Source organism: Panthera leo, chromosome E3 (genome assembly GCF_018350215.1).
Source record: "Panthera leo isolate Ple1 chromosome E3, P.leo_Ple1_pat1.1, whole genome shotgun sequence".
NCBI lineage: Eukaryota > Metazoa > Chordata > Mammalia > Carnivora > Felidae > Panthera > Panthera leo.
Genome location: NC_056694.1, coordinates 5,095,096 through 5,118,232, shown reverse-complemented (window position 1 = coordinate 5,118,232; position 23,137 = coordinate 5,095,096). Strand labels below are relative to the sequence as shown.

Here is a 23,137-nt window from a genome sequence, read left to right as displayed (position 1 = left end):
GCTCAGGTCGTGATCTCACGGTCTGTGAGTTCAAGCCCCACGTCGGGCTCTTTGCTGACTGCTCAGAGCCTGGAGCCTGTTTCGGATTCTGTGTCTCCCTCTTCTCTGACCCTCCCCTGTTCATGCTCTCTCTCTGTCTCAAAAATAAAAATAAAAAATAAAAAAAAAAAAAGAACTACAACGGAATGCCACACAGCAACGAGAACGAATGAATGAGTTGCCATGTGACATGGACGGATCCCACAAGGTAATGAGAGAAAGAAACAAGACGCAAAAAAGCAGAAATTAAAAGCAGATAAAATGAATCTGTGGTGTCAGAAGTGAGGAAGATGGTTACCCACGGGGGGTCGGCGCAAGCAGAAGGGGAAGCAGGGTGGTTCTACGGCTGCCATCTCTTGACCTCAGGGCTGATACACTCGTGTTTGTTTGTTTCCAATACAATGGCCGAAAGGGGCATCGGTTCAACTGGGCTTCGAGAGGCACCGGTATTTTGAGCAGTTTGTCCTTACAGGGTAGCGTCTGGCGAAGCGTGTCTGTGAGTGGCCCCCTCCACAGAGATGTACATACAGCGGAGCAGCCTCCACTCCATCCCCGCGCACATCCACATCCACGCCACCCCACGCCGAGGACGGCCAGGGCTCACGGGCGCCCACCGCGTCCAAAGCGAAGCTCTGCCACTCTACTGCCCGGATTTCTGCGCTCCTGTTCCACTCCACCCCTCGGGAGCTCCGCCTCCACCTTAGGCCCTGATTATCAAAACCAGAGCCTGCCTGCTCTCTTCCAAATCGACCTCTCCCCGCCCCTGGGGTGTAAGGAACGTTAGGACAGAGCGGCTCAGGATCCCTGCCAACAACCCCCCCCCCCCCACCCCCTGCCAAGCCCCTTCCAGCTCCTCCTCGCACCCTCAGCTCACAAAGTCATCCCACAACCTCTCCTCTCACTGGGAGCCACACCCGTCTGTCACCTTAGCCTTCTGCCACACTCTAGTTTCAGCTTCCTCAGCAGCTCTGGCTTCCCCCCTCGGAAGACGCACTGATGGGCGCCCACCATCTCTGCACATACAGACATGGAGATCAGGGCAGGCTGGCCGACAGAAGAGAGTGTGCACCCCAAGGAGATGTGGTCATGGGGGGCGGGGTAATGGCCAACTCTTCCCTCTGCCAAAGAAGGCGGCTAGAGCTCAACGCTGGGCCCCCTCCCAGAAGTCCCAGCTGCTCTTGGTTTGGATAAAAAAGAAGAAAACTACTTAAGTATCTGATCACGTAGGGCCAGGCAATAAAATAATGACTGTACCTGTCACTACTACACATCCTGAATCAGCTTTGTGGTGACGCTCATTCCCATACGCCACTCAGCGAAGAAGGCACAGGGGTGACGGGTGGGAAAATGGCAGCGCGAGGGCCCCCAGAAATTCCCCACTCCGTAAAGAAATGAGAAAAATGGGCAAAAATGGTCAGAATTGACTTTTCTCAGAACTCTGGAAATTAACAAAAGGTTTGCAGCCATCAGGAGTGTTTATTAAAGGAAAACGGTTGAGTCCTGGTAAGAACACATCCCTGGATGTGCCAAATGTGCCTTCCATTTCTCTTGTTACCCGATTTCCTTACATCTGCAGCTCTACACTGCCTAGTGTGACACATCCTTTCAGAGATTTTGGGGGCACCTGGGTGGCTCAGTCGTTTGAGCGTCCGAATCTTGAATTCAGCTCGGGTCATGATCTCACGGTTCGTGAGATGGAGCCTCACATTGGGCTTCATGCTATCAGTGCAGACCCTGCCTGAGATTCTCTCTTCTAAATAAAAATTAAATAAAAAATTAAAAAAAATTTTTTTTAATTTAAAAAAATTAAAAAAAAAAAAAGGATAGTGAGTTTCAGAAGCTGTCCATACACCTGTGTATTTTCTTACCTTCAATACCCAACAACGGCTGCTGACTGACATTAAGTTTGTTGAGATCACCATCAAACATTCCTATCAAAGATGTTTTTAAAACTGCCAACAAAAGCTTCTCCTCTTGCAGTAAAATTTGCCTTTTATCGGGAGTAACATTGACGTCAACACATTCTAAGGCCAAAAGAAAAAAAAAGACACTTATGTTTAAAATCACCTTTCACAGAAATTTCCCCGTCTATTTTATTCTCTTGCGCTTACCAAAGGTACTGTTAAAAACACTGCAGTGTCCAGACTAATATTCATAAACTGTAAAATCAGCACTTTCAGAGAAACAAGGAAAAGATGAACCGTTTATTAAACGGACAGAATATGCAAGTATCTGAACAGTCAATTTGCAAAAATAAAGAAAGAGCAAATAAACACATGAAAACATAGGAAAGAAGACCGCACGCCAAAATAAGGTCCTTCTAGTATCGCCCACTGACTTTGGTTAAAAATGACACTACCCAGGGGCACCTGGGTGGCTCAGTCGGTTGAGCGTCCGACTTCGGCTCAGGTCACGATCTCACGGTATGTGAGTTCAAGCCCCGCGTCGGGCTCTGGGCTGATGGCTCAGAGCCTGGAGCCTGTTTCAGATTCTGTGTCTCCCTCTCTCTCTGACCCTCCCCCGTTCATGCTCTGTCTCTCTCTGTCTCAAAAATAAATAAACGTTAAAAAAAAATTAAAAAAAAAAAATAAAAAAAAAAAAAATGACACTACCCAATACACGGCTCTAGATGTGTAAATGAGTACAGCCCGATCCTAGTCATGGACACACTAATTCTAGTACTAGGAATGTATCTTAAGGAAATTACCAATGATATAGGTAACTATTTAATATAACGATAGTATTTAAATTTCTAAAAACTGAAGACAGCTGAATTAAGGCTAAGAATTTAAAAAGTTTAAGATACATCTGTACCTTGGAATATAGTGAGTACAGATGTTAAAATCATGTTTCTGAATAATTTTTAGGACATGGGAAAAAACCCATTTATGTCAAAGGATAAAGAGCTTGATACAAACTTACCCAAAGTTATTTTCTCCCTTTTATAAAGGATATGAGTAGGGATATACATATAGCATTACGTATTTTAAGGCATGCACATATTTCTAAGTACCTAGGAAAAAATCCTAGATAACAATAAACCAGAATTTTCCCAATCAGAAGAAAAATAGCATTATTTTTAAAATACGCTTTTAAAATTTTTGCTTTCTCCCTTATGTGCCATGAAAAAGTCCTATTTTTCTAATAATACCATTAACCTGGTCTCAAGCAGAAAGCAAGAAAGCCTGTATAAAAAACAAAAGTCTATACAATATAATCAAAAGTATGTAAACAAAAAATACACTGCCATCAACTGTTGCCACAAAAATCCTTTCTGGTCATATCATGGCTTTATGATTTCATTTTTTTCTTTTAGGGGTAAGTCACCAACGTGACAGAAAGCTCAGTGGAACTTACCTGAATCAACAGAAATGTTAAGAACAACAAATGGATACTGATGGCGATTATACATATGATAGACCTCATTCACAAGTCTGGAAACCTACGTACAAAACAAAGGTTAAAAAAGAACAAACATTCCTGTCTGTCCCCCAACACGCTGCTCTAATCAGCCACTACATGGCTATATCTTAACAGATTGACTGAGGTAGAGCGGGGCCTGCAATAAACTACATGTATTTAAAGTATATAGTTTGAGGGGTGCCTGGGTGGCTCAGTCGGTTAAGCATCCGACTTCGGCCCAGGTCACGATCTCAGAGTTGGTGAGTTCAAGCCCCGCATCAGGCTCACTGCTATCAGCATGAAGCTGGCTTCAGATCCTCTCTCTCCCTCTTTCTCTGCCCCTCCCTGACTTGCATGCACACGCTGTCTCCCCCTCTCTCTCAAAAATAAACACTTAAAAAAATGTTTAAAAAATAAACTATACAGTTTGACAAGTTTACAATCAAGATCAGTAAGATCATAATCAAGATAATCAATATATCTATCCATTGCCCAAAAAAGTTTCCTCATGCCCCTCAAAGGGATATTTTTAGTCATCAATCCCTAAACCTGAATCTTTTTCCAATCCAAAGCTGCTTTTGAAGATATGTCAAAAGATGTAGGTGCAGCCTATTTATTTGTTTATTATGTTATTTTAACTTCAGTGCCAACATGCTGCAGGTGCAATTTAAATGCTCATTAAACACACTCCAACGTACAGAGAAATGTATTTATGTGATTCTGTAATATCATCGTTAAAAGTGTTGGAGATAAACTATAAAACTGCACCATGCACAATACTGAACCATATCCAACAGACAGAAGTCACTTTCAAGTGCCACCAGAAAACAGAATCTATGACCGAGGTACAATATTGCTGAAAATGCAAAATCAAAACCGAAACACTAAAACCCTATCAAGATGACCAGTCTAGGGGCGCCTGGGTGGCTTAGTCAGTTGAGCGTCTGTCTGACTCTTGATTTTGGCTCAGGTCATGATCCCAGAGATGCAGGATTGAGCCTCACATCAGGCTCTGTGCTGACAAGGGCTGAGCCTGCTAGGATTCTCTCTCTCTCTCTCTCTCTCTCTCTCCACCCCCTCCGTCGCTCCCCTGTTTGTGTTCTCTCAGTTTCCCTCAAAAAAAACAAAAAACAAAAAACAACCATAAAAAAAAAATACCTTTGCCGGGTCACAAGGCCGCCGATTGATAAAGAAAAACTGTCTGTCTGTTGAGCTTCTTCCAACACCATGAGCACAGTGAGAAATGAAACCAGAGATGCTGTACAATGTTCACACGGTAAGGACAGGATTCCAGAATGGAAACAGTAACATGTCAGAGGGCACATTCAAAAATAAAAACAAAATAAAATATAACACCTGGTTACACACTGATAAGTATTAACATTTCAGTTGATGCGTGTCTGTGTTCCACTCTGATAAATCATAAAAAGGACACACACCTTCTGGCATGTTCTACAGCTCCTACGGTCAATGAATCCACCACAGGAAATGCAGTGGGTTCAAAACAGATTTGCTTCAGCTCTTCTCTCACTTGCCCTATTAAATTCTTGGCCTCTATGCAAGGAAGGAGTCTCACCCAAAACTCACATTCTAGAATCTTCAAGCTGTCCCCACCAGCTGCCCAGGGAGCTCAACTACTTGTATTCAGGATTTCTGCCCGCACTCCCTGCCCTTTTAGAATGTGTTCTCCTTGGGTCGCCTGGGTGGCTCGGTGGGTTAAGCGTCTCTTGATTTCAGCTCAGGTCAAGAGCTCGTGGTTAGTGGGTTCAAGCCCTGCATCGGGCTCTGCACTGAGTGCGGAGCCTGCTTGGGATTCAATGTCTCCCTCTCTCTCTCTCTCTGCCCCTTCCCCATTCACTTTCTTGGTCTCTCTAAATAAACTTCAAAAAAATTTTTAAAGTAAAAAAAGAAAAGAAAAAAAAAAAGACAAGACAATCTGTTCTCCATCAGCAAACTCCTATCTCCTAAGGTACTGTTAACTTCCTCAGGGCACCCGGTGGCTCAGTCGGTTGAGCACCCAACTCTTGATTTAGGCTCCAGTCATGATCCCAGGGTTGTGGGATGGAGCCCCGACTCAGGCTCTGCGCTGGGGCGCTGCACTCTCTCCCTCAGCCCCTCACCCCAACTCACTCACTCTCTCTTTCTCTCTAAAAAAAAATTACAGTGCTCCCTCTGCCTGTGATCTACCCGGGGTATGTGCACTCTGCACTCTGTAAGAATGGTGTGCACACAAAAGAAATGAATCTCTGCATGTGAGCCAGAGGCAAGTAGACAGTGAGCAGGCATGGGCCATCACAAGGCCAATCCCAAGTAGGGGCAATGCCAATTTTTCTTACCCTGAGAGTAATGACAGTGGAAGATATTGGGTAAGACATGAATGAAAGGAAACACTATTCCACTGTGTCAAATCCCCATAAGGCAAAACATATACGTAAATTAAAAATTATTTTAATTTGTCACTAAGCAGAGTCCTTACTACAAAGGTTTCAATAGGAAATCAATAGGAAACCAAAGAATTCAGTAGGAAATCCCCTCAAGTGCACCAGGGACCCAGGATATTGAACGAATTAAGTAACGGACTCCTTTATAAAAATCCTCTTTCTCAGCAATAATAATGCCTATAACTTTACAACGAATATAAAAACTATAAACCTTAAAATCACGATCTTTAAAAACAAAGCCTCCAGGGGCACCTGGGTGGCTCAGTCGGTTGGTTGAGTGTCTTGATTTTGGCTCAGGTCGTGATCCTCATGGGTTCGTGAGTTCGAGCCCTGCTTCAGACTTTGCGCTGACAGCACAGAGCCTGCTGGGGATTCCCTCTCTCTCTCTCTCTCTCTCTTTCTGCCCCTCCCCTGCTTGTGCTATCTCTCTCTCAAAACAAATACATACATACATACATACATACATACATACATACATACATACAAAAAAACCCAGACAAAATGTTTGATTGTAATTTTCCCGGCAGCAATCTACTCACCGAAACAGAGTCTGCAAAGCATCACCGTGGCTCAGCCCGTACTCTTCACACACAGAGTCACTAGGGGGCAGCTGAACAAAAGGAATGAGGCTTTGCAGCTAAAAGAGACAAGACTCACAGTTAATTCCTAACAAAATTAGGATGAACCTAATTTCAGAAAGGAAGGGTTTTGTGTGTTTGCTTTTCCTGGTCAGGCCACTCAGAGTAAGAGCACAAGGAATCTCGGTGGCTGATTCTGGCAGCTATCATAACTGAAATTTTGATCTTTTTATCAGAAGGATGGACCACTTGAGCGCATACTTATCCATAATCAATACATTGCCCACAACACCCTTTTTCAGATGCAGAGTAAAAGGAGGGTTTTATTCTCTGGAAGAATAAAATAAAAAAATCTTTCAGCTCTCAGCATTAACTCTTGTGGTAAGTACCTAATTAAGAAATCAATTACTGGGGGCTCCTGGCTGGCTCAGTCGACAGAGCAGTCGACTCTTGATCTCAGGGTTTTAAGTTCGAGTCCCACGTTGGGGATAAAGCTTACTTAAAAATAAAAATCTTTAGGGGTGCCTGGGTGGTTCAGTCAGTTAAGCATCCCTCTTGATTTCAGTTCAGGTCATGATCTCATGGTCGTGGGATCGAGCCCCATGTCAGGCTCAGTGCTGAGTGTAGAGCCTGCTTAAGAGTCTCTTTCTGGGGCGCCTGGGTGGCTCAGTCGGTTAAGCGTCCGACTTCAGCTCAGGTCACGATCTCGCAGTCCGTGAGTTCAAGCCCCGCGTCGGGCTCTGGGCTGACGGCTCAGAGTCTGGAGCCTGCTTCCGATTCTGTGTCTCCCTCTCTCTCTGCCCCTCCCCCGTTCATGCTCTGTCTCTCTCTGTCTCAAAAATAAATAAAAACATTTAAAAAAAATTAAAAAAAAAAAAAAAGAGTCTCTTTCTCTCTACCTCTGCTCTCCACCCCCCATCTCTCTCTCTCTCTTTAAAAAAATAAAAAATAAAATAAAATAAAAATCCTAAAAAAAAAAAAAAATCAATTATTGGATTTCCTTCTCTCGTCTTTGGAAAGGACAAGGGAAACCTGCCATAATTACTAGAGGAATAAAATGTTTTTTAAATAACTGGCCACCACTACCTGTTTCTGCCCAAACACAGATCCAATATTTTCCTTTATGCTGGAGCTTCCGCTTGTGCAAACCACAGGCTGGCGTTTTCCTTGTCCAACCTGATTGCTGCAACTTACACGGATGCCTGCTGCAATGATACAGTATGCTTGTAAGACCTGGACCATTCTGGCATACTCCTGTTTAAAAAACACAAATACAAGACCCGACGTTACTTTAATCCGACAAAAACTACATGGTTCAAGTTAAAACATCCAACTCAAGGTTCTCGTATCGGCGCACAAAGAAGAAAAATTGTTCCTGACAGAAGGAGCTGTGAATACCTTTATGCATGTATACCTTTGTATTCAATGTATACCCTCACACGTGGTATAAGAGAGAGCTCAAGAGGCTTAGGTTCCTAACCACACCTCTCTTCTGTCCCCGATGTCCACGCCCACTGCTATAAAAATCAAAAAGTGCATTCCACTGGACCTGGTCATCCTTCCTTTATAAATTTATCCTTGTAGAATGACTGGCACAAATAATCAAAGATATATTACAAAAATGTTCACTGAAACAATGTGTAATTGTGAAAAAAAGTTTATTTAAAAGTTATTTCATCGGACAGTGAGTCAATTAGGTCAAACTTTTTTTTTTCTCATTAAAAAATGTTTTTATATTTATTTTTTGAGACAGAGAGAGAGAAAGAGAGGGAGAGAAAGAAAGAAAGAGAGAGAGAGAGAGAGAGAGAGAGAGAGAGAAAATCCCAATCAGGCTCCACACCATCAGTGCAGAGCCCAATGCAGGGCTTGAACTCACAAACTGTGAGATCATGACCTGAGCTGAAACCGAGAGTTAGACGTTTAACTGACTAAGCCACCCAGGTGCCCCTGTAATTGTGAAAAAATAAAAAGAACCTAAGCTACCATCAACAAGGAGTTAATAAATTATGGTATATCCATATAATGGCAGAATGATAGAGAATAAAGTAACGAGTCAGCCAAAAAAGATACACGATCAAAAAAGATACCTACGACATACTATAGAAACGGTCAAGTTATAGAACCGTAATGTATAATGTGATCCTAACTGTTAAGAAAAAAATAAAACGTATGCATTAAAAAAATAAATAAATAAAAACCTTTACAAAAGAAAATCAAAGATCGGATTTTATTCTCCATTCTATGGAATAAAGGTTCCATCTGTATATCAGTCTAAAGGATATACACCAAACTCTGGGAGGCAGACAGACACAATCTCAACTTTCTACTACATATAATCCTGTATTACTTACATCTTTATATTCTGTATTGTTTCATTTCCTTATATTAATTTATCTTGAATTTTTTTTCTCAAGATTTGTAAATACATGAAATTAAAAGGAGCCTGGAAACACATATATCACACTATTAACAAGGGTCTTTTCCAGCAAGTATAAGTTCTTTATTCCTATAGTTTTTGAGGCACTGATTTTTTTTACCATGAGATATAAAAAATGAATAATAACTTTTTTCTATACAAAAAAATTTTAATTGTTTTTGGTTTTTAAAACTTTTTTAATGTTTATTTATTTTTGAGAGAGAAAGAGAACACGAGCGGGGTAGGGGCAGAGAGAGAGGGAGACACAGAATCCGAAGCAGGCTCCAGGCTCTGAGCTGTCAGCACAGAACCTGATGTGGGGCTCGAACTCATGAACTGAGAGATCATGACCTGAGCCAAAGTCAGATGCTTAAACAACTGAACCACCCAGGCACCCCAAAATTTTTAATTTTTAAATAAAAATGAAAAATGGTTTTATCCACAGTAAATATACATTCTTGTAAAATTTGCACTATAACTTGTGCAAATTGCTGTACAAGAAAGTGTTTAGCTGCATCCATTTAAATAACTTTTTGATTATAAAAAGATAGATACACAAAAGAGAAAAGTGCAAGGAAGACAGCAAAAAGCATCTGTGATCGCACATGCATCAATAACCACTGGTAACAATCACATGTCTTCCCTTCCAGCCTTCTTCCTATGCATATTTCGGCTAGCTGGTTTGCTTTTACAAAACTATATGATTACATGTATACACGCAGACACACATAAATACACGTATGCACAGTTTAGAACTGCTTTCTTTTTGATGTTTATTTATTTTTGAAAGAGAGAACGAGAGAGCAAGCAAGTGGGGGAGCGGCAGAGAGAGGCAGACCCACAGAATCCGCAGTAGGCTCCAGGCTCTGAGTCCGACGCGGGGCTCAAACTTATGGGCCTTGAATTTACGGGCTGTGAGATCATGACTTGAGCCGAAGTCGGACGCCTAACCCATTGAACCACCCAGGCGCCCCTAGAACTGCTTTTTAAGCACAATTGATATATTTATTTCATTTCCATTCAAATTCATAAAAGTTGTAACGCTTCATTTTTCAGGAAACCAAGAAAAACATCTTATTAAAAACTACAGACAGGGGGCGCCTGGGTGGCTCAGTCGGTTAAGCGTCCGACTTCAGCTCAGGTCACGATCTCGCGGTCTGTGGGTTCGAGCCCTGCGTCGGGCTCTGGGCTGATGGCTCGGAGCCTGGAGCCTGTTTCCGATTCTGTGTCTCCCTCTCTCTCTGCCCCTCCCCCGTTCATGCTCTGTCTCTGTCTCAAAAAAATAAAATAAAATAAAATAAAAAAGTTAAAAAAATATAAAAAAAGCTACAGACAGAATGAAAAAGGTTACTTCTTAATGAATTCATTCCCATGTTAGAACACCTAATAAATATGATTTAATGACTTTTTTTTTTTTTTTCAAGAAAAAAAGAGAGGACACATCAACCTCAAGCTCAGTCTTCGGTCAGGAAAAGACAAACTAAGCACGCCCCAAAAAACTCAGGGAAGAGAATCATCTGAAGAGTTAATTTCAGTGCACATTAGTGTGGTAGATGTCTCACTACATGTGTATCAATGTTCTCAGAGGCTGGGGTTCTGAATTTACTGTACATTTTTCTTTTTTTAATGTTCATCTATCTTTGCGAGAAAGAGAAAGAGAGCGCGAACAAGGGAGGGGCAGAGAGAGAGGGAGACACAGAATCCGAAGCAGGCTCCAGGCTCCAAGCTGTCAGCACAGAGCTTGACGTGGGGCTTGAACTCATGAACCGCGAGAGTGTGACCTGAGCCCAAGTCAGACGCTTAACCGACTGGGCCACCCAGATGCCCCTAACGTACCTTTTTAATATTCCTTTGAAACTCCTTATGGCGCACAGGGAGTGTATAAAACAGCTGCTGCACACTGACCGTTGTCCCTCTGGGTCGTGGGTGGGGGGTTTTCTGGACGATCTTCCCATTGTGATCAAACGCAAGCCGAGTCCCGACCTTCGCGGATGCGTGGCAGGTAGAAATAGTCACATCGCTGTGAGAGAGAGCAGGTGCGACACAGTCAGACACTGACAGGTGCTGGACATCACATGCTCATTCTCCCACTTCTGTTCTCTAAAACCTCTCCTGAAAAAATGCTGATCCCTGAGATCATCGAGAACGTTTATATGGGTGAGGGGTCATCATAGAATCTAAATCTTGGCGCCTAATAGTAAGACAGAGAGTTCTATAAATGCTTTGTTTTGATGAAAGCTTTGATACTTGTTTTTATGGTTAAACGGCAAAATAAAAGGTCTCACAGCTTACATATTAACAAATAAAGATTTATTTCTCAGTTTTATTCCTACTGGTTTAACAAAACTTTTAACAAGGATCCAAAAAATATTATAGTTCCAATGCGTAAGTAATTATTCATAAAAACCTAGACTCTGTTATATATGATAAGTATTTCGGTTAAATTTTTTCCTAAACACTGAAATAAATCAAAACCAACACATCTGTAACTTATTAGCTACGTGCCATTTTAAAATTGAGAAGTTACTGCTTTAACAAGGGTAATAATTCTTTTACAATACTATTTCATTTCATTGCTTACATTTCGGAAGTATTACCACTTAGATTGGCAGTAAGATAAAACAAATGTGGAAGTTTGAAGTTGAGACACTCAGGACGGAGAAGTATAAACAACAATGATTCTAACCCCACGTTTTCAGGTTCAGAGAGATTTTCGTAAGGGGTCAAGTTAGTGGATAAAAATATTGTCATCACCTCAGTGCACAAAGTGAACTCAGAGCTTCCCCCCGAAAGCCAAAAGTTTCAACCTGAGTTAGGTCACCAAAGTCTTGAATCTTAGAAGTGTGATGTTTCAGAGCTGAAAGAGAGGTACACAGTAAGACCAAAAATATTTCAAGGGATATATACCCCTGAATAAATACCACACCTACCAAAGCAACTGGTTTTAAAAAGCTGTTTTTGTGTTTCCTAAGACAGTGTTACTCAAAGTTTGGAAACATTTTGCTCAAATATTTAAAAATAGGACTAGAGGCACCTGGGTGCCTTGTCCGTTAAGCATCAAACTCCAGCTCAGGTCACGATCTCACATCTCGTGAGTTCGAGCCCCGTGTCGGGCTCTGTGCTGACAGCTCGGAGCCAGGAGCCTGCTTTGATTCTGTGTCTCCCTCTCTCTCTCTGCCCCTCCCCACGCGTACTCTGTCTCTCTCTCAAAACATAAGTAAAACACTGAAAAAAAAAAAAAAAAAAAAAAGAAAGAAAGAAAAAAAGATTAGAAAAACTCCACTTACTTAAGCCTTCAAAGTTTTCTTCTTCTACCCCACATCCATTGTCTGAAACTTCAATGAGATCCACCCCATAGTCTTTGAGCCTTAGATCTAAAAAGTTTAACAAATTAATTAATTTGATCCATGTAAAAAAGCCTTTATACTCACATTACTTATAACTTATGTAATACAAATTAGAGTCATAATTACACTTACTTAAATGTACTACTGTCATTTTGTGTATTTCATTTTCTTTAAAAGGACTTCTTGGCAATTTACTAACCCAGATAAAATAGTTTTCTCTTTTCTTTCTTTCCTTCCTTTCTACCTTTCTTTCAAAAGGATAATTTCAAGAGTCATTACGGAAAAAAGGCTCGGCAATCAGACTTCCTGGAATCACATTTTCCTAGCTCTATGACCTCAAAGTAAATTCCCGTGCCTTCATTTTCTGTTCTATAAAATGAATACAGTAGTGATAATAATTCCTATTCTCATACGGTTATTCGGCAGATTAGAAACAGCTGTGTGGCACTAGTAAGAACACAATAAAAGTTAACTGCTTTTATTATTACTGCCTACCTAGGCACATAAAAGATGCTAAATTTAAGTTTAAAACATAGTAATTTCTCAGTATATCAACATCTGGTTGTCTTATTACAATCACAAATGTTTCTTGAATAATACAGTATAAACTGATTATTTCCTGTGGCTTAAAACTCTTCTAAACTTACCAATATTAGTGGCACCGGCATCCACACTATTTTCTACCAACTCCTTCACAGCAGTACTTAGACTCAGTACTACTTGTCCAGAACAAATCTGATGGACTGACCTCCGATCGATAGGCTTGATGGCCTTAGCAAGTTCTGTACTAAAGACACCAGTTACAAGAAACAAAGCAAGCATGCATTTATGTATTTTCATCCTGGTTTTAACTGCGGGAAATGATTCATCTCTGTTAATAGTCAATGTATCTAACACGTTCATTTATTATATTAACATATCCCTTGATCATATTCTTAAATATAAACGTTGTTCTATGATCCTTACACATTTGTCAAAAAATCTGAATAGATACTTCAAATGTAATGGGTATTTAGAAATTTATTATACTAGGATCTACACGGAAGAGACACATGTACCCTTAAACCTACAGGTCAATAATCTTTGGCAACAATGGGATCTTCTTCTGAAAAGTGAAAACAACATTTCTCACACGGTTTGAAAAACCACAAGTATGGTGGGAAATACACAGCGTTTATGTTAAAATCAAAACCATCTTAGAAACTGGGTACTGGTTCTATTACTACTCCCAAAAGAAGCCTTTGAATCTCCGCTCCCAATCCAGGCTGCTTGCTGCTGCCTTAGCAAAGACCCCCCCCCCAAAGTTCTTGCTATACTTCCTTTAAGAGTTTCCCAACCAATCTGTTTCCACTTTCTCCCTACTCCAATCCACCTTCCATGAAACCATCAGTTTAAAAATCATTAATCTGGCCAAATAATTTCTCTGCTGAAAAATCTACTACTGTTGGGGCACCTGGCTGGCTCAGTCGGAGGTGCATGGGACTTCTGATCTTGTGGTCCTGGGTTCAAGTCCCACCTTGGGCATACAGATTGCTAAAAAAAAATACATAAACTTTAGGAAAAAAAAATTTTTTTAAATCTACTAGCGTCCCACTGTCTCCTATATTAAGTTTAAAATCTAGTCCTAACTGGACCCCAGTCTACTTTTCTCTCATTCTCTCCAATCCTCTCCCTTCACCAACTCCCTTACATTCTAGTAATAGCAAACTGTTTCCTGAATATCACAAGCTGTTTTAGACACACATACGAATCTTTTGGTCTAGACTGCTCCCCTCTTCCTCCTCTGCCTGGCAAATTCCTGTCATCCCAAGAACGTACTCCTTATGTTCATTGATTTAGCAATTTCTTGTAAGCAGTTTAATTGATAATGTGGACGTAACAGAACCCAGAAGCCTCCATGGGAGAGAAATATTTGGGTCTTCTCCCACAGCATCTAACACACAGCAGACCTTCGATAAACTCTTACAAGATAAAGGGAACAAACATCTTTACTCTTCATTCTACCTTGCAAAAAATTTCGCTCAGGTTTCTCTTAAATGTGGAAACTGCAGATGACAATATAAAATGGAAAGAAGTATCTCTTAAACTTATTTATTTGGCAACACACCATAGGCTAACAAGTCCACTTCTGATATTTATTTCGAGGACTGGGGATGAAACATTTAAACACAGACCGCGAATCTGGGTTCAGGAAGCTGACACTGAATTCAACAGTGCTAGCTGAAGATTCGCCGCTCTGAACTGCATGCAGTTGACTAACCAGCAATGACATACTCGAAGAGATACAAATGTTCTGCATTTTCAAAAACGGTGCGGCTATGCAAATTAGCATTTGCCTTGAAGCCTCCCCAAAATAACCTCAATTTTCAAAAAAAGAAAAGAAAGAAACCAGGCAGAGAAAAAATGAATTCAGTCTCCAGGCACTTCGTGCTCCGGCTTCCAGTCCATGGACGTGTGGCGGCGTCCGAGCAGAGTCTGCAGGGAGCCGACCGGATGCTCCCGCCGAGCCCAAAGGGCAGCAGGTAGGGGGGCTCGCTCCGGGGCCTCCGCGCCGGCTCGCCCAACGCTGCGTCCTCCTTCCATTCCATTCCAGGAATCTGGAACGCCGTGGACCTCAGGGAGAGCGACCGCGAGGGGACACTGCAAGCACCTCTCACCTTGGCCCTTCGGCTAGCTCCATGGATCCAGAATGTGACCCACCTCCGGGACTCGGGACAGTTCCCGCCGCCGCCGCTCCCACGGAGGCTCGGCCTCCCGGCTGCCCATTGGCCGCTTCCGACACTGTGCCCCGCCCCTTCCGGATGGGGCAGCCGACGATTCCCACACCTCCTTCTTGCTGATTGGTTGTGTAAAAGGTCGAGGCCGTGACGTAAGAGGGCGCGGGCCAATTAGACCATACGGACTGCGCTTTCCCGAAAGGCCGCAGCCGGATCGGAAAGGACGTGGCCGCAGTCTGTCGTCGTCTCGGACGGTTTCTCAGCGTTCGTGTCCCTCATCTGCCACTTTCCGTCCTTTGGTTCCCACGATGCCGATGTACCAGGTAAAGCCCTATCACGAGGGCAGCGCATCTCTCCGTGTAGAGCTTCCCACCTGCATGTACCGGCTCCCCAACGTGCACGGCAGAACCGGCAGTCCAGCGCCGGACTCAGGCCACGTGCAGGTAGGAGCGCGCGTCCCTCCCCGCCCCCACCCGCCCTGTGCGTACGTTTTCCACCCTGTTGCAGTGCGCAAGCGCGAAGTCACATCCCCGGGTCTTCCGCCCAGTGCGCAGGCGCCTTGGCCGGGTCAGTCGGGGGTGAGGGGCTAAGGGTCGGGTCTCCTCCGGCTGGAGCCCTGAGATCCGACAAGCTGCAGTGGGGAGTGGTGGAGGCCCGGCTTCACGCTCCCGCCAGTTGTCTGTACCTGCTTTTGTCTATTAAAAGCTCTAATCCTCTTGTATCTTTTTCCCGCTTATGGCTACTTAAGGTTTTTTGTTACCAAATTTTGGCCACAGCAAAGTGAGCACGTAGATGTTAATTTTGAGGAATCCTTAGGCGAACCCCGGTGTCCCCGCCACCCTGGTTAACGTTGTCAGCGCCCCCAGGGCCCGACTTCCGCGGTCCCTGCGCCCCAAGCCTGCGTCCCCAAGCCGCCGCGTCGCTGTCATGCCGCCTCCCGCAGGCTTGCCTCGGGATCGCGGGCAGCGGGTCCGCAGCGGCCGCTGTCGCGCGCGAGCTGGCCTGGGGTGTGCGTGCTCGCCCTGGGACTGGACCGCCTGCACCTGCACCGGGTGCAACGCCTCCCTAAGCGGCGTGTGCGCCCCGGCGGTGGGCCCGGAGCTCCTGGCGCTGGCACCCTCCCCAGCGCGGGCGGGTGGACCGCGGGAGCCTGGTGTCCTTTCGGTTCGGGTTTTCCAAATTTCTGGATCAGTGGAGCGCCCTTCTTTTCCTGAGGGCTGGCCATTCTAGTGGTCTCTTTTCCAAAGCCTCTGCCCAAGCCTTTCGTGTTTTTTGTTTTGTTTTTTTATGGGCCGCAGATACACTTCTTAGGTTTCCGACAGGAGACACCTTTCCTCCATTCTGACTGAAGATGAGTGAACAGGTAATTTTGTTCTCCCGGGGAGAGTTACCCTTCAGTTTGTTTTAATAGCCTTCTGCCTAGATTGGAAGGCGGGTGGTTAGGTCAGCTGGAAAATGGTGACACAGTTGTCTCACTAGGGAGCTAGGACAGAAATAGCACCATGATCCAATGCCCATCACCGGACACAGGACAGTCGCAGGGAATTAAAAACAAAACCCAGACCCAGAGTTGGGAGTGCCACTGTCTCATGTGAGACCAAGTCTTTTTTTTTTTTTTTCTTCTTGGTGTGCTGCTTAACTTCCTTGGACTTTTAACTGTGAACCTCTAACTTAGAAGCCAGCCAGCCCCACTTCTTAAACTCAGGACAACAGTGTAGACAGAGAATTAGAAATCAAGCATCTCCAAGGTAAACGGGAGCAACACAAAGAATAAACCGCTTCTAAAGTACATCTAAAATAAAACGGATAAACACGACATGCCGAGTCACAGGCTAATCCGAGCGGGAAAACAAGCCACGGGCCAGCAAAACGGCACAGGTAAAGCAGATTGTGAGCACTTCCTCATTCCTCACCCCAGGAGGCGTGAAATCAAGCTGAGTGGGGCTCCCAGTCAGTCTTCGGACCTGGACCTTCTTCGGTGTGTTGACTTGACTGGCGCGGTGAACACAATAGGTGCTTCTCTGCCCTGGCTCGTCAGGGACACCCTGCTGCCATGTGTAGAAAGGAGCACGATTGTGCACACACAGTGCACCAATAAGGCTGATTAAAAGAAACTGGGAGAGCACTCGAGGGCTATCATTGAAGAACACAAGGACGTTACACAGGAGTTGCCGTGCCTGTCACACACCTTGAATTCAGACTTCTTTCTAGTCAGCCCCTAATTATTTAATTGGCACACTGAAGTCTTTGTTCTTCTTTGCTCCACCCGCAAGCTAATTATCTTACGTTTCTTTGCTGTTGGAGCTTAAACCAGAGTGGCAGGCTAGGGGAGGCGAGAAAGTGCAGATTAAGGTCTAGGAGAAGAGAGAGGAGTGTTGCAGATAGAGGGAACAGAATAAATAAGAGCCCTGTGGTAGGTGGGGACATGGTGTGTTTTAGGGACCCGAAGGGCAGCATACGTAGAGCACAGCTCCAGGGGGAGCGATACGTGAGAAGTACCCAGAGGACAAGTCAGACAGGCTGGCTGGCTTGCTTGCTTTCTCGGTCTCTTTCTTTCTTAATGTTTATTTTTGAGAGAGAGGGACAGAGGTTCCAAAGTGGGCTCTTCACTGATGGCAGTAAGCCTGATGCAGGTCTCGAACTCATGAAGCGTGAGACCATGACCTGAGCTGGAGTCGGACGCTCAACCGACTGACCCACCGAGGTGCTCCAATGCGGACTATTTCTTAAGGGTTTTGTTTTTTAGGCAAAGAGCCTAAGAGGTTAACATGGAGGTGGGGTGACAGGATCAACATTTGTTTTCATCTCTCTGCCATCTTAGGGACGGATTGGAAGGGTGACCCCAGTGGGAGCAAGGTGACGAGTGGAAGCAGGCTAGGTGAAAAGTGGTGTCTTCAACTTGGGCAGTGACAGCTGAGGAAAGCTTAGAAGGCGATGGACTCCAGGAAATGGACCTCACCTGGTGATGAACTAGATCTGTGCGAGGGCAGTGTTATGAGTGGCTGTGCAAGGAAGAAAAGTTCCTGAGAACATCAGGCTTACCAGCACACAAAAATACAGTGCATCGTGAGTGCACGTTTACAGTCACGTCAAGGTCACTGCCGTATTGACTATTCTTTCTAGTTACGAGCATTTTCTTCTTGCTTAACATACTCTTCTCTCAGCTCAAAATGGATTATCCGTTATGAGAGCTCGTGAATCTGGAAATAGGTTGTACGATGTGACTTTATTGAGAGGGTTGTTAGTGCTTTTTAAAATTTTTTTTTTTTTTCAATGTTTTTTATTTATTTTTGGGACAGAGAGAGACAGAGCATGAACGGGGGAGGGGCAGAGAGAGAGGGAGACACAGAATCGGAAACAGGCTCCAGGCTCCGAGCCATCAGCCCAGAGCCCGACGCGGGGCTCGAACTCACGGACCGTGAGATCGTGACCTGGCTGAAGTCGGAGGCTTAACCGACTGCGCCACCCAGGCGCCCCTGTTAGTGCTTTTTAAAGTAAGCCTGTAGAGGTTTGAGATTTATTCCTCAGTGAATGTTATTGGTTACTCACTGTGTAGCAGTGACTATACCAGGCAAGAAGAATGCAAAGATTCAGTGAGTAAAGGATGTTAGTGTGGAAAAAGTTCTGGATGACTCTAAGAGTGCCAGCATTGCCTTAAGAACGATGTGGGGAATAGATCATCTGACTCCATGGACATACCTTTCCAAGCCAATGACACTTTATGTTGAGCCTGCTTCTGCTCCATTTTCTCTCCTATTTGTATAAATTTCTCAGTTACATTCTCATTGCCCCCCCCCCATCTTTTTCTGTTTGTTGAAGCAAAGTTTTTTGAACTAATTTGATACTGAGAATAAAGAAATAAGATTTATGTTCATCCGTTCTCCTCTGTTCTTAAATTACCTGAAATAGTCCTACAATTTCAGAATGGCTTTCAGTCACATTCTTTGTTTGTTTTGAAGCATTTGTGGATCGGTTTGCAGGACCTATTGGAAAATGAGATGATTCTGCTACTTCATTTTAATTCTTTTCAGAGGTGGGGGGGTATTAATGAATTCATGGAACTCAGCAGAAGACAAAGGATCAAATGTAAATGCTGCTGTGACGTTAGAGGAGATGAACGTGTTGATGTTGGTTTGTTTAGGAAGAGTCCGACCCATCTCTTCAAGCCCTTGAGTCCCGCCAAGATGATATTTTAAAACGTCTCTATGAATTGAAAGCTGCGGTTGACGGCCTCTCGAAGATGATTCAGACACCAGACGCAGACGTGGACGTAACCAACATAATCCAAGCTGACGAGCCCGCTGCTTTCTCGACCAGCGCGTTGGACTTAAACTCAGTGCTTGGAAAGGTAAGTTCACCTGGAGAGCTAAAGAACATCAGCATGCTCGGCTGCTGTGAGTGCCAGAAAGTTGTGCTCGTGTGATTCAAGCTTTGGCTTTCCAGTTCTCAGAGGTGGGTACAAGGAGCATGTTCTTTTTTTTTCTCCCCTCAATGATTGTGCCTGTGCACAAAACAAGATTCGTGAGCTATGAGCAAAGCCAGAGCAAGCACTAAAGCTGCTTGACTTCTCAGACCCGGTGGAGAAGAGCTGGGAACATCCTTAGGCAAGGAAAGGAGTCCGGTCACAGCTCCCACCATTCCATGCCACGTGTGACGCAGGCCGGAGGTGGGTGTCATTCACGGCCTCCGAGCCTGGCGAAACAGACCTTAGGTCACCTGAGCATTTCTCCGGTTCACGTAAGTCCATCCTGACCCTGACAGCAGCCTGGACTTCAGAGTGTCGGCTGCCCAGCCCCTGTCTCACATGTCAAGTGTCTTTTGTTACATTCAGTTTGCGGTCTTAGAATTAAGTTGCGTGCACCGCCTTTAGTGATCAGTCTGCAGGATTTAGCTAGCTTAGGTGACAGTCTGATATGCAGAGGAAGAATCTCATTTCAAAGTGGTGTTTATTGAGGGCACAAAAAGGGTGTCCCAAGAACCTCTGCTAATCCCGTCCTCTGGAATCGGTGATGGACGTGGAGCTCTCGGGGAAGCGTGAACACGTGGAGGTGTGGTCGCAGCGTGTCCCGGTAACTCAGGACCTCTGCGCGCGGGTTCTTTCCTCATCCGGTATGTCTGCCTGCACTGAGCACCCAGAGACCCAGCCAGGCTCCTCAGGGAGCCAGTCGGGTTGATGAGTGGGCGATCACACACAGCTGTGCCAGTGCGTCAGGGTGCTGGGAAGGCTTCCCAGGGCACATGGTGCGTAAGATGAATTTTGTTACTTCAGAAGGCACAGCGTCAAGTGATGCTGTTCAGAGAATTGCAGCGCATTTGTCGTAGGTGACGTGACAGGCTTCGGTCAGGAGGGGCAAGACTCTTGGCCAGATTGTGGCAGGCTGTGTACAGAAAGCCGAGGAACTTGGCCTCCAGAGTGTTATAAGAGTTCATTCATTATAACATGGGCCTCCTAGGTGTTTCAGTCTGTTGAGTGTGCAGCTTTTGAGTTTGGCTCAGGTTAGGATCCCAGGGTCGTGGGATCGAGCCCTGCATTTGGCTCTGTGCTTTTTGGATCCTGCTTAAGAATCTGTCTCTCTCTCCCTCTGCCCCGCTTGTGCCCACTCTCTCTAAAATAAAAAAGGAGGGAGGGGCGTCTGGGTGGCTCAGTTGCTTAAGCTTCTGACCCTTGATTTCGGCTCAGCTCACGATCTCACGATCATGAAATCGAGCCCCATTTAGGGCTCCAAGGCACTGGGTGTGGAGCCTGCTTGGGATTCCCTCTCCCTCTCTCTGCCCCTCCTGCACACATGTGCCCATTCTCTCTCTCTCAAAAAGAAAATTAAAACGAATGCATAAAGTCTGCATCTAAAAGAGCAGTACATTTTAGCATCTCATAGCGCTTCAGCTGACACCTAGTTTTCTAGATTTTGCCCACTTGCCATCACCAAGGACATTTGGAACCGTGCCCTTTTTCAGGGGACTTGCTATTGACACGTAACTCACACACAAATTGACATAGAAACTGTCCTGTCAGGTGGTCTGGTGTTGGAAAGATTCAGTAAATGGAGTAATTGTGTGTGTGTGTGGGGGGGGGGGGGGGTTCTCAATAACTTAGGAACAAATAGTAGTGCCATTATTTTTTTTACCTGTATTTATTTTGAGAGCACGCCCACAGGCAGGGCAGGGGCAGAGAGAGGGAGAGAGGGAATCCCAAGCAGGCTCTGCTCAGTCAGCGCAGAGCCTGATGTGGGACTCAGTCCCACCAACTGCAGGATCACAACCTGAGCCAAAATCATGAGCCACGTGCTCAACCAACGGAGCCACCCTGCTGCCCCAGTGGGGTCATTCTTCACGTGTTGTTTTCCTGATTTCACGGTGTCGAGGGCCAGCAGCGCAGAGGTGAAGGGGCTGCAGTCGGCTCCCATCCCTGCTCCACTTCTTACTGAGCTGTGGGCCTGGCGGGTCATCTGCCCCCCAGAACTAGCTTCCTCAGCTGTGAGATGGGGTGAGAGCAGGACCTTCTTCATGGGCGTCGAGGACCCAGTTAAATAACCCTGGTCAGGCCCTAAGAACGGCACCTGGTACAATTATATACAGTCAAGTTGCTGTTAACGTTCCTCATGTTTGGGTTTCTCCCACAGGATTACGGGGCGCTGAAAGACATCGTGATCAACGCAAACCCTGCCTCCCCTCCCCTGTCCCTGCTCGTGCTGCACAGGCTCCTGTGTGACCACTACAGGGTCCTGTCCACCGTTCACACGCACTCTGCAGTTAAGAGTGTGCCAGAAAACCTCCTCAAGTGCTTTGGCGACCAGACCAAAAAACAGCCCCGTCACGAGTATCAGCTGGGTTTTACTCTAATTTGGAAGAATGGTAAGCAGAGGGCCCTGGGCTGGGCTCACACGCCCTGGACTGAGCCGTGCACCGTGCCTTTCCTAAGGGGCCAGGACCGTGACTTGCTATCAGGTCAAATTCTCTCAAAGTCTAGAAAGCATGTCAGGTAGTTCTAGAAAAGGAGCACAGATGAACCTTGAGGCAAAGATGTTCTCCTTCTTCTAGGAAGGTTAGCTCTCTGACAGCCATTTTAGGGAGGATCCTGTCTGATCAGCTAGAGCAGGAGAGAAAGGGCAGTCTTGGCCACCTTGACCTCCCATTTCCAGACGTATTACAGGGACATCAATCAGTGTTATCTTTTCAAATAGCCTGGAAAGGGTGGCAGGCTGTCCTTTCTTCGCTGTCCCTCTGATGTATGCCTCTCCTGGTTACGTTTATATGGTAGGGGAGTGAGCACCGTTCATCCAGAACCCCCCCGCCGCCTCAGCAACCCATAAGGAGCCCTCGTGAAGGTAGACGGAGCTCCCAGCATGGCACGTGGGACTCCTGGTGACCAGTCCTCATCCTGCAAATTGTTAGGCACAGGGGTTGGAGTAGATGGTCTGAGGGCCTTTCTAGCTTGAAAACCATCATAATCAAATACCAGAAACGCTTACTCTTTAACAGAGTTTACGTTCTCTACCCATCCGGTTTAAACTCTCTTGAAAAATGCACTTTTTGGAGACAGGCTAAAATCGTGATCTTGAAACCCCTTTCCCTTGCCACCAGTTCACAACTGGGAAATCCCCTTCCCCATCGTTCAGGCACTTCCTTCTGAAGGCTCCTCTCATGGCCATTATGTGGTGTGCTTTTCTCCCTTCAGTGCCGAAGACGCAGATGAAGTTCAGCGTCCAAACGATGTGTCCCATCGAAGGAGAAGGGAACATCGCCCGGTTTCTGTTCTCTCTGTTTGGCCAGAAGCAGAATGCTGTGAATTTAACCCTCATAGATAGCTGGGTAGATATAGCGGTTTTTCAGCTAAAAGAGGGAAGCAGTAAAGAAAAAGCCGCTGTGTTCCGCTCCATGAACTCAGCTCTTGGCAAGAGCCCCTGGCTGGTTGGGAATGAACTCACTGTGGCAGATGTGGTGCTGTGGTCCGTGCTCCAGCAGACGGGAGGCGGCAGCATGACAGTGCCGGCCAACGTGCAGAAGTGGATGAGGGCGTGTGAGAACCTGGCCCCCTTCAACACTGCGCTCAAGCTCCTTCAGTGAATTTCGGAACCTGTAAAAGGCTGACTTCATGAATGGTGCTGTTTCCTGCCTGTTGGGGGTAAAGGACTTGTACTACTAAAATCAAAGTCTGCTTAGTCCAGTTGTCTAGAATGAATAAAGGTATCATAATTTA

The 23,137-nt window shown here is 45.1% G+C and overlaps 2 protein-coding genes across 9 annotated transcripts in view; one reads left to right on the top strand and one right to left on the bottom strand.

Moving 5' to 3' along the window:
• Positions 1-15,215, bottom strand: part of PMS2 (PMS1 homolog 2, mismatch repair system component) — a 27,435-nt gene extending 12,220 nt beyond the window's left edge. Inside the window, exons 1-10 of one of the 2 annotated variants that reach the window (XM_042922506.1) lie at positions 14,881-15,215; positions 12,871-13,010; positions 12,164-12,250; positions 11,631-11,733; positions 10,713-10,896; positions 7,547-7,714; positions 6,422-6,519; positions 4,600-4,699; positions 3,397-3,481; positions 1,908-2,063 (exon numbers count right to left, since the gene is read on the bottom strand). In XM_042922506.1, the coding sequence (XP_042778440.1) occupies positions 1,908-2,063; positions 3,397-3,481; positions 4,600-4,699; positions 6,422-6,519; positions 7,547-7,714; positions 10,713-10,896; positions 11,631-11,733; positions 12,164-12,250; positions 12,871-13,010; positions 14,881-14,903 (1,144 nt within the window). In that variant the 5' untranslated portion in view covers positions 14,904-15,215. Of the gene's footprint in view, positions 1-1,907; positions 2,064-3,396; positions 3,482-4,599; positions 4,700-6,421; positions 6,520-7,546; positions 7,715-10,712; positions 10,897-11,630; positions 11,734-12,163; positions 12,251-12,870; positions 14,259-14,880 lie in introns of those variants that run through there. The other variant, XM_042922505.1, reaches the window with a different exon arrangement.
• On the top strand, positions 15,112-23,137 carry AIMP2 (aminoacyl tRNA synthetase complex interacting multifunctional protein 2). 7 transcript variants are annotated; one of them, XM_042922524.1, is made up of 5 exons: positions 15,548-15,617; positions 16,239-16,303; positions 19,082-19,288; positions 21,561-21,792; positions 22,616-23,137. In XM_042922524.1, exons 2-5 carry the CDS (start codon positions 16,292-16,294, stop codon positions 23,002-23,004), a joined length of 840 nt encoding a protein of 279 aa, XP_042778458.1. In that variant the 5' UTR covers positions 15,548-15,617; positions 16,239-16,291; the 3' UTR covers positions 23,005-23,137. The 7 variants fall into 7 exon arrangements, with proteins under 7 accessions (XP_042778455.1, XP_042778454.1, XP_042778460.1 ...); XM_042922521.1 differs by lacking the exons at positions 15,548-15,617; positions 16,239-16,303 and adding an exon at positions 15,112-15,263; XM_042922520.1 differs by lacking the exons at positions 15,548-15,617; positions 16,239-16,303 and adding an exon at positions 15,112-15,383.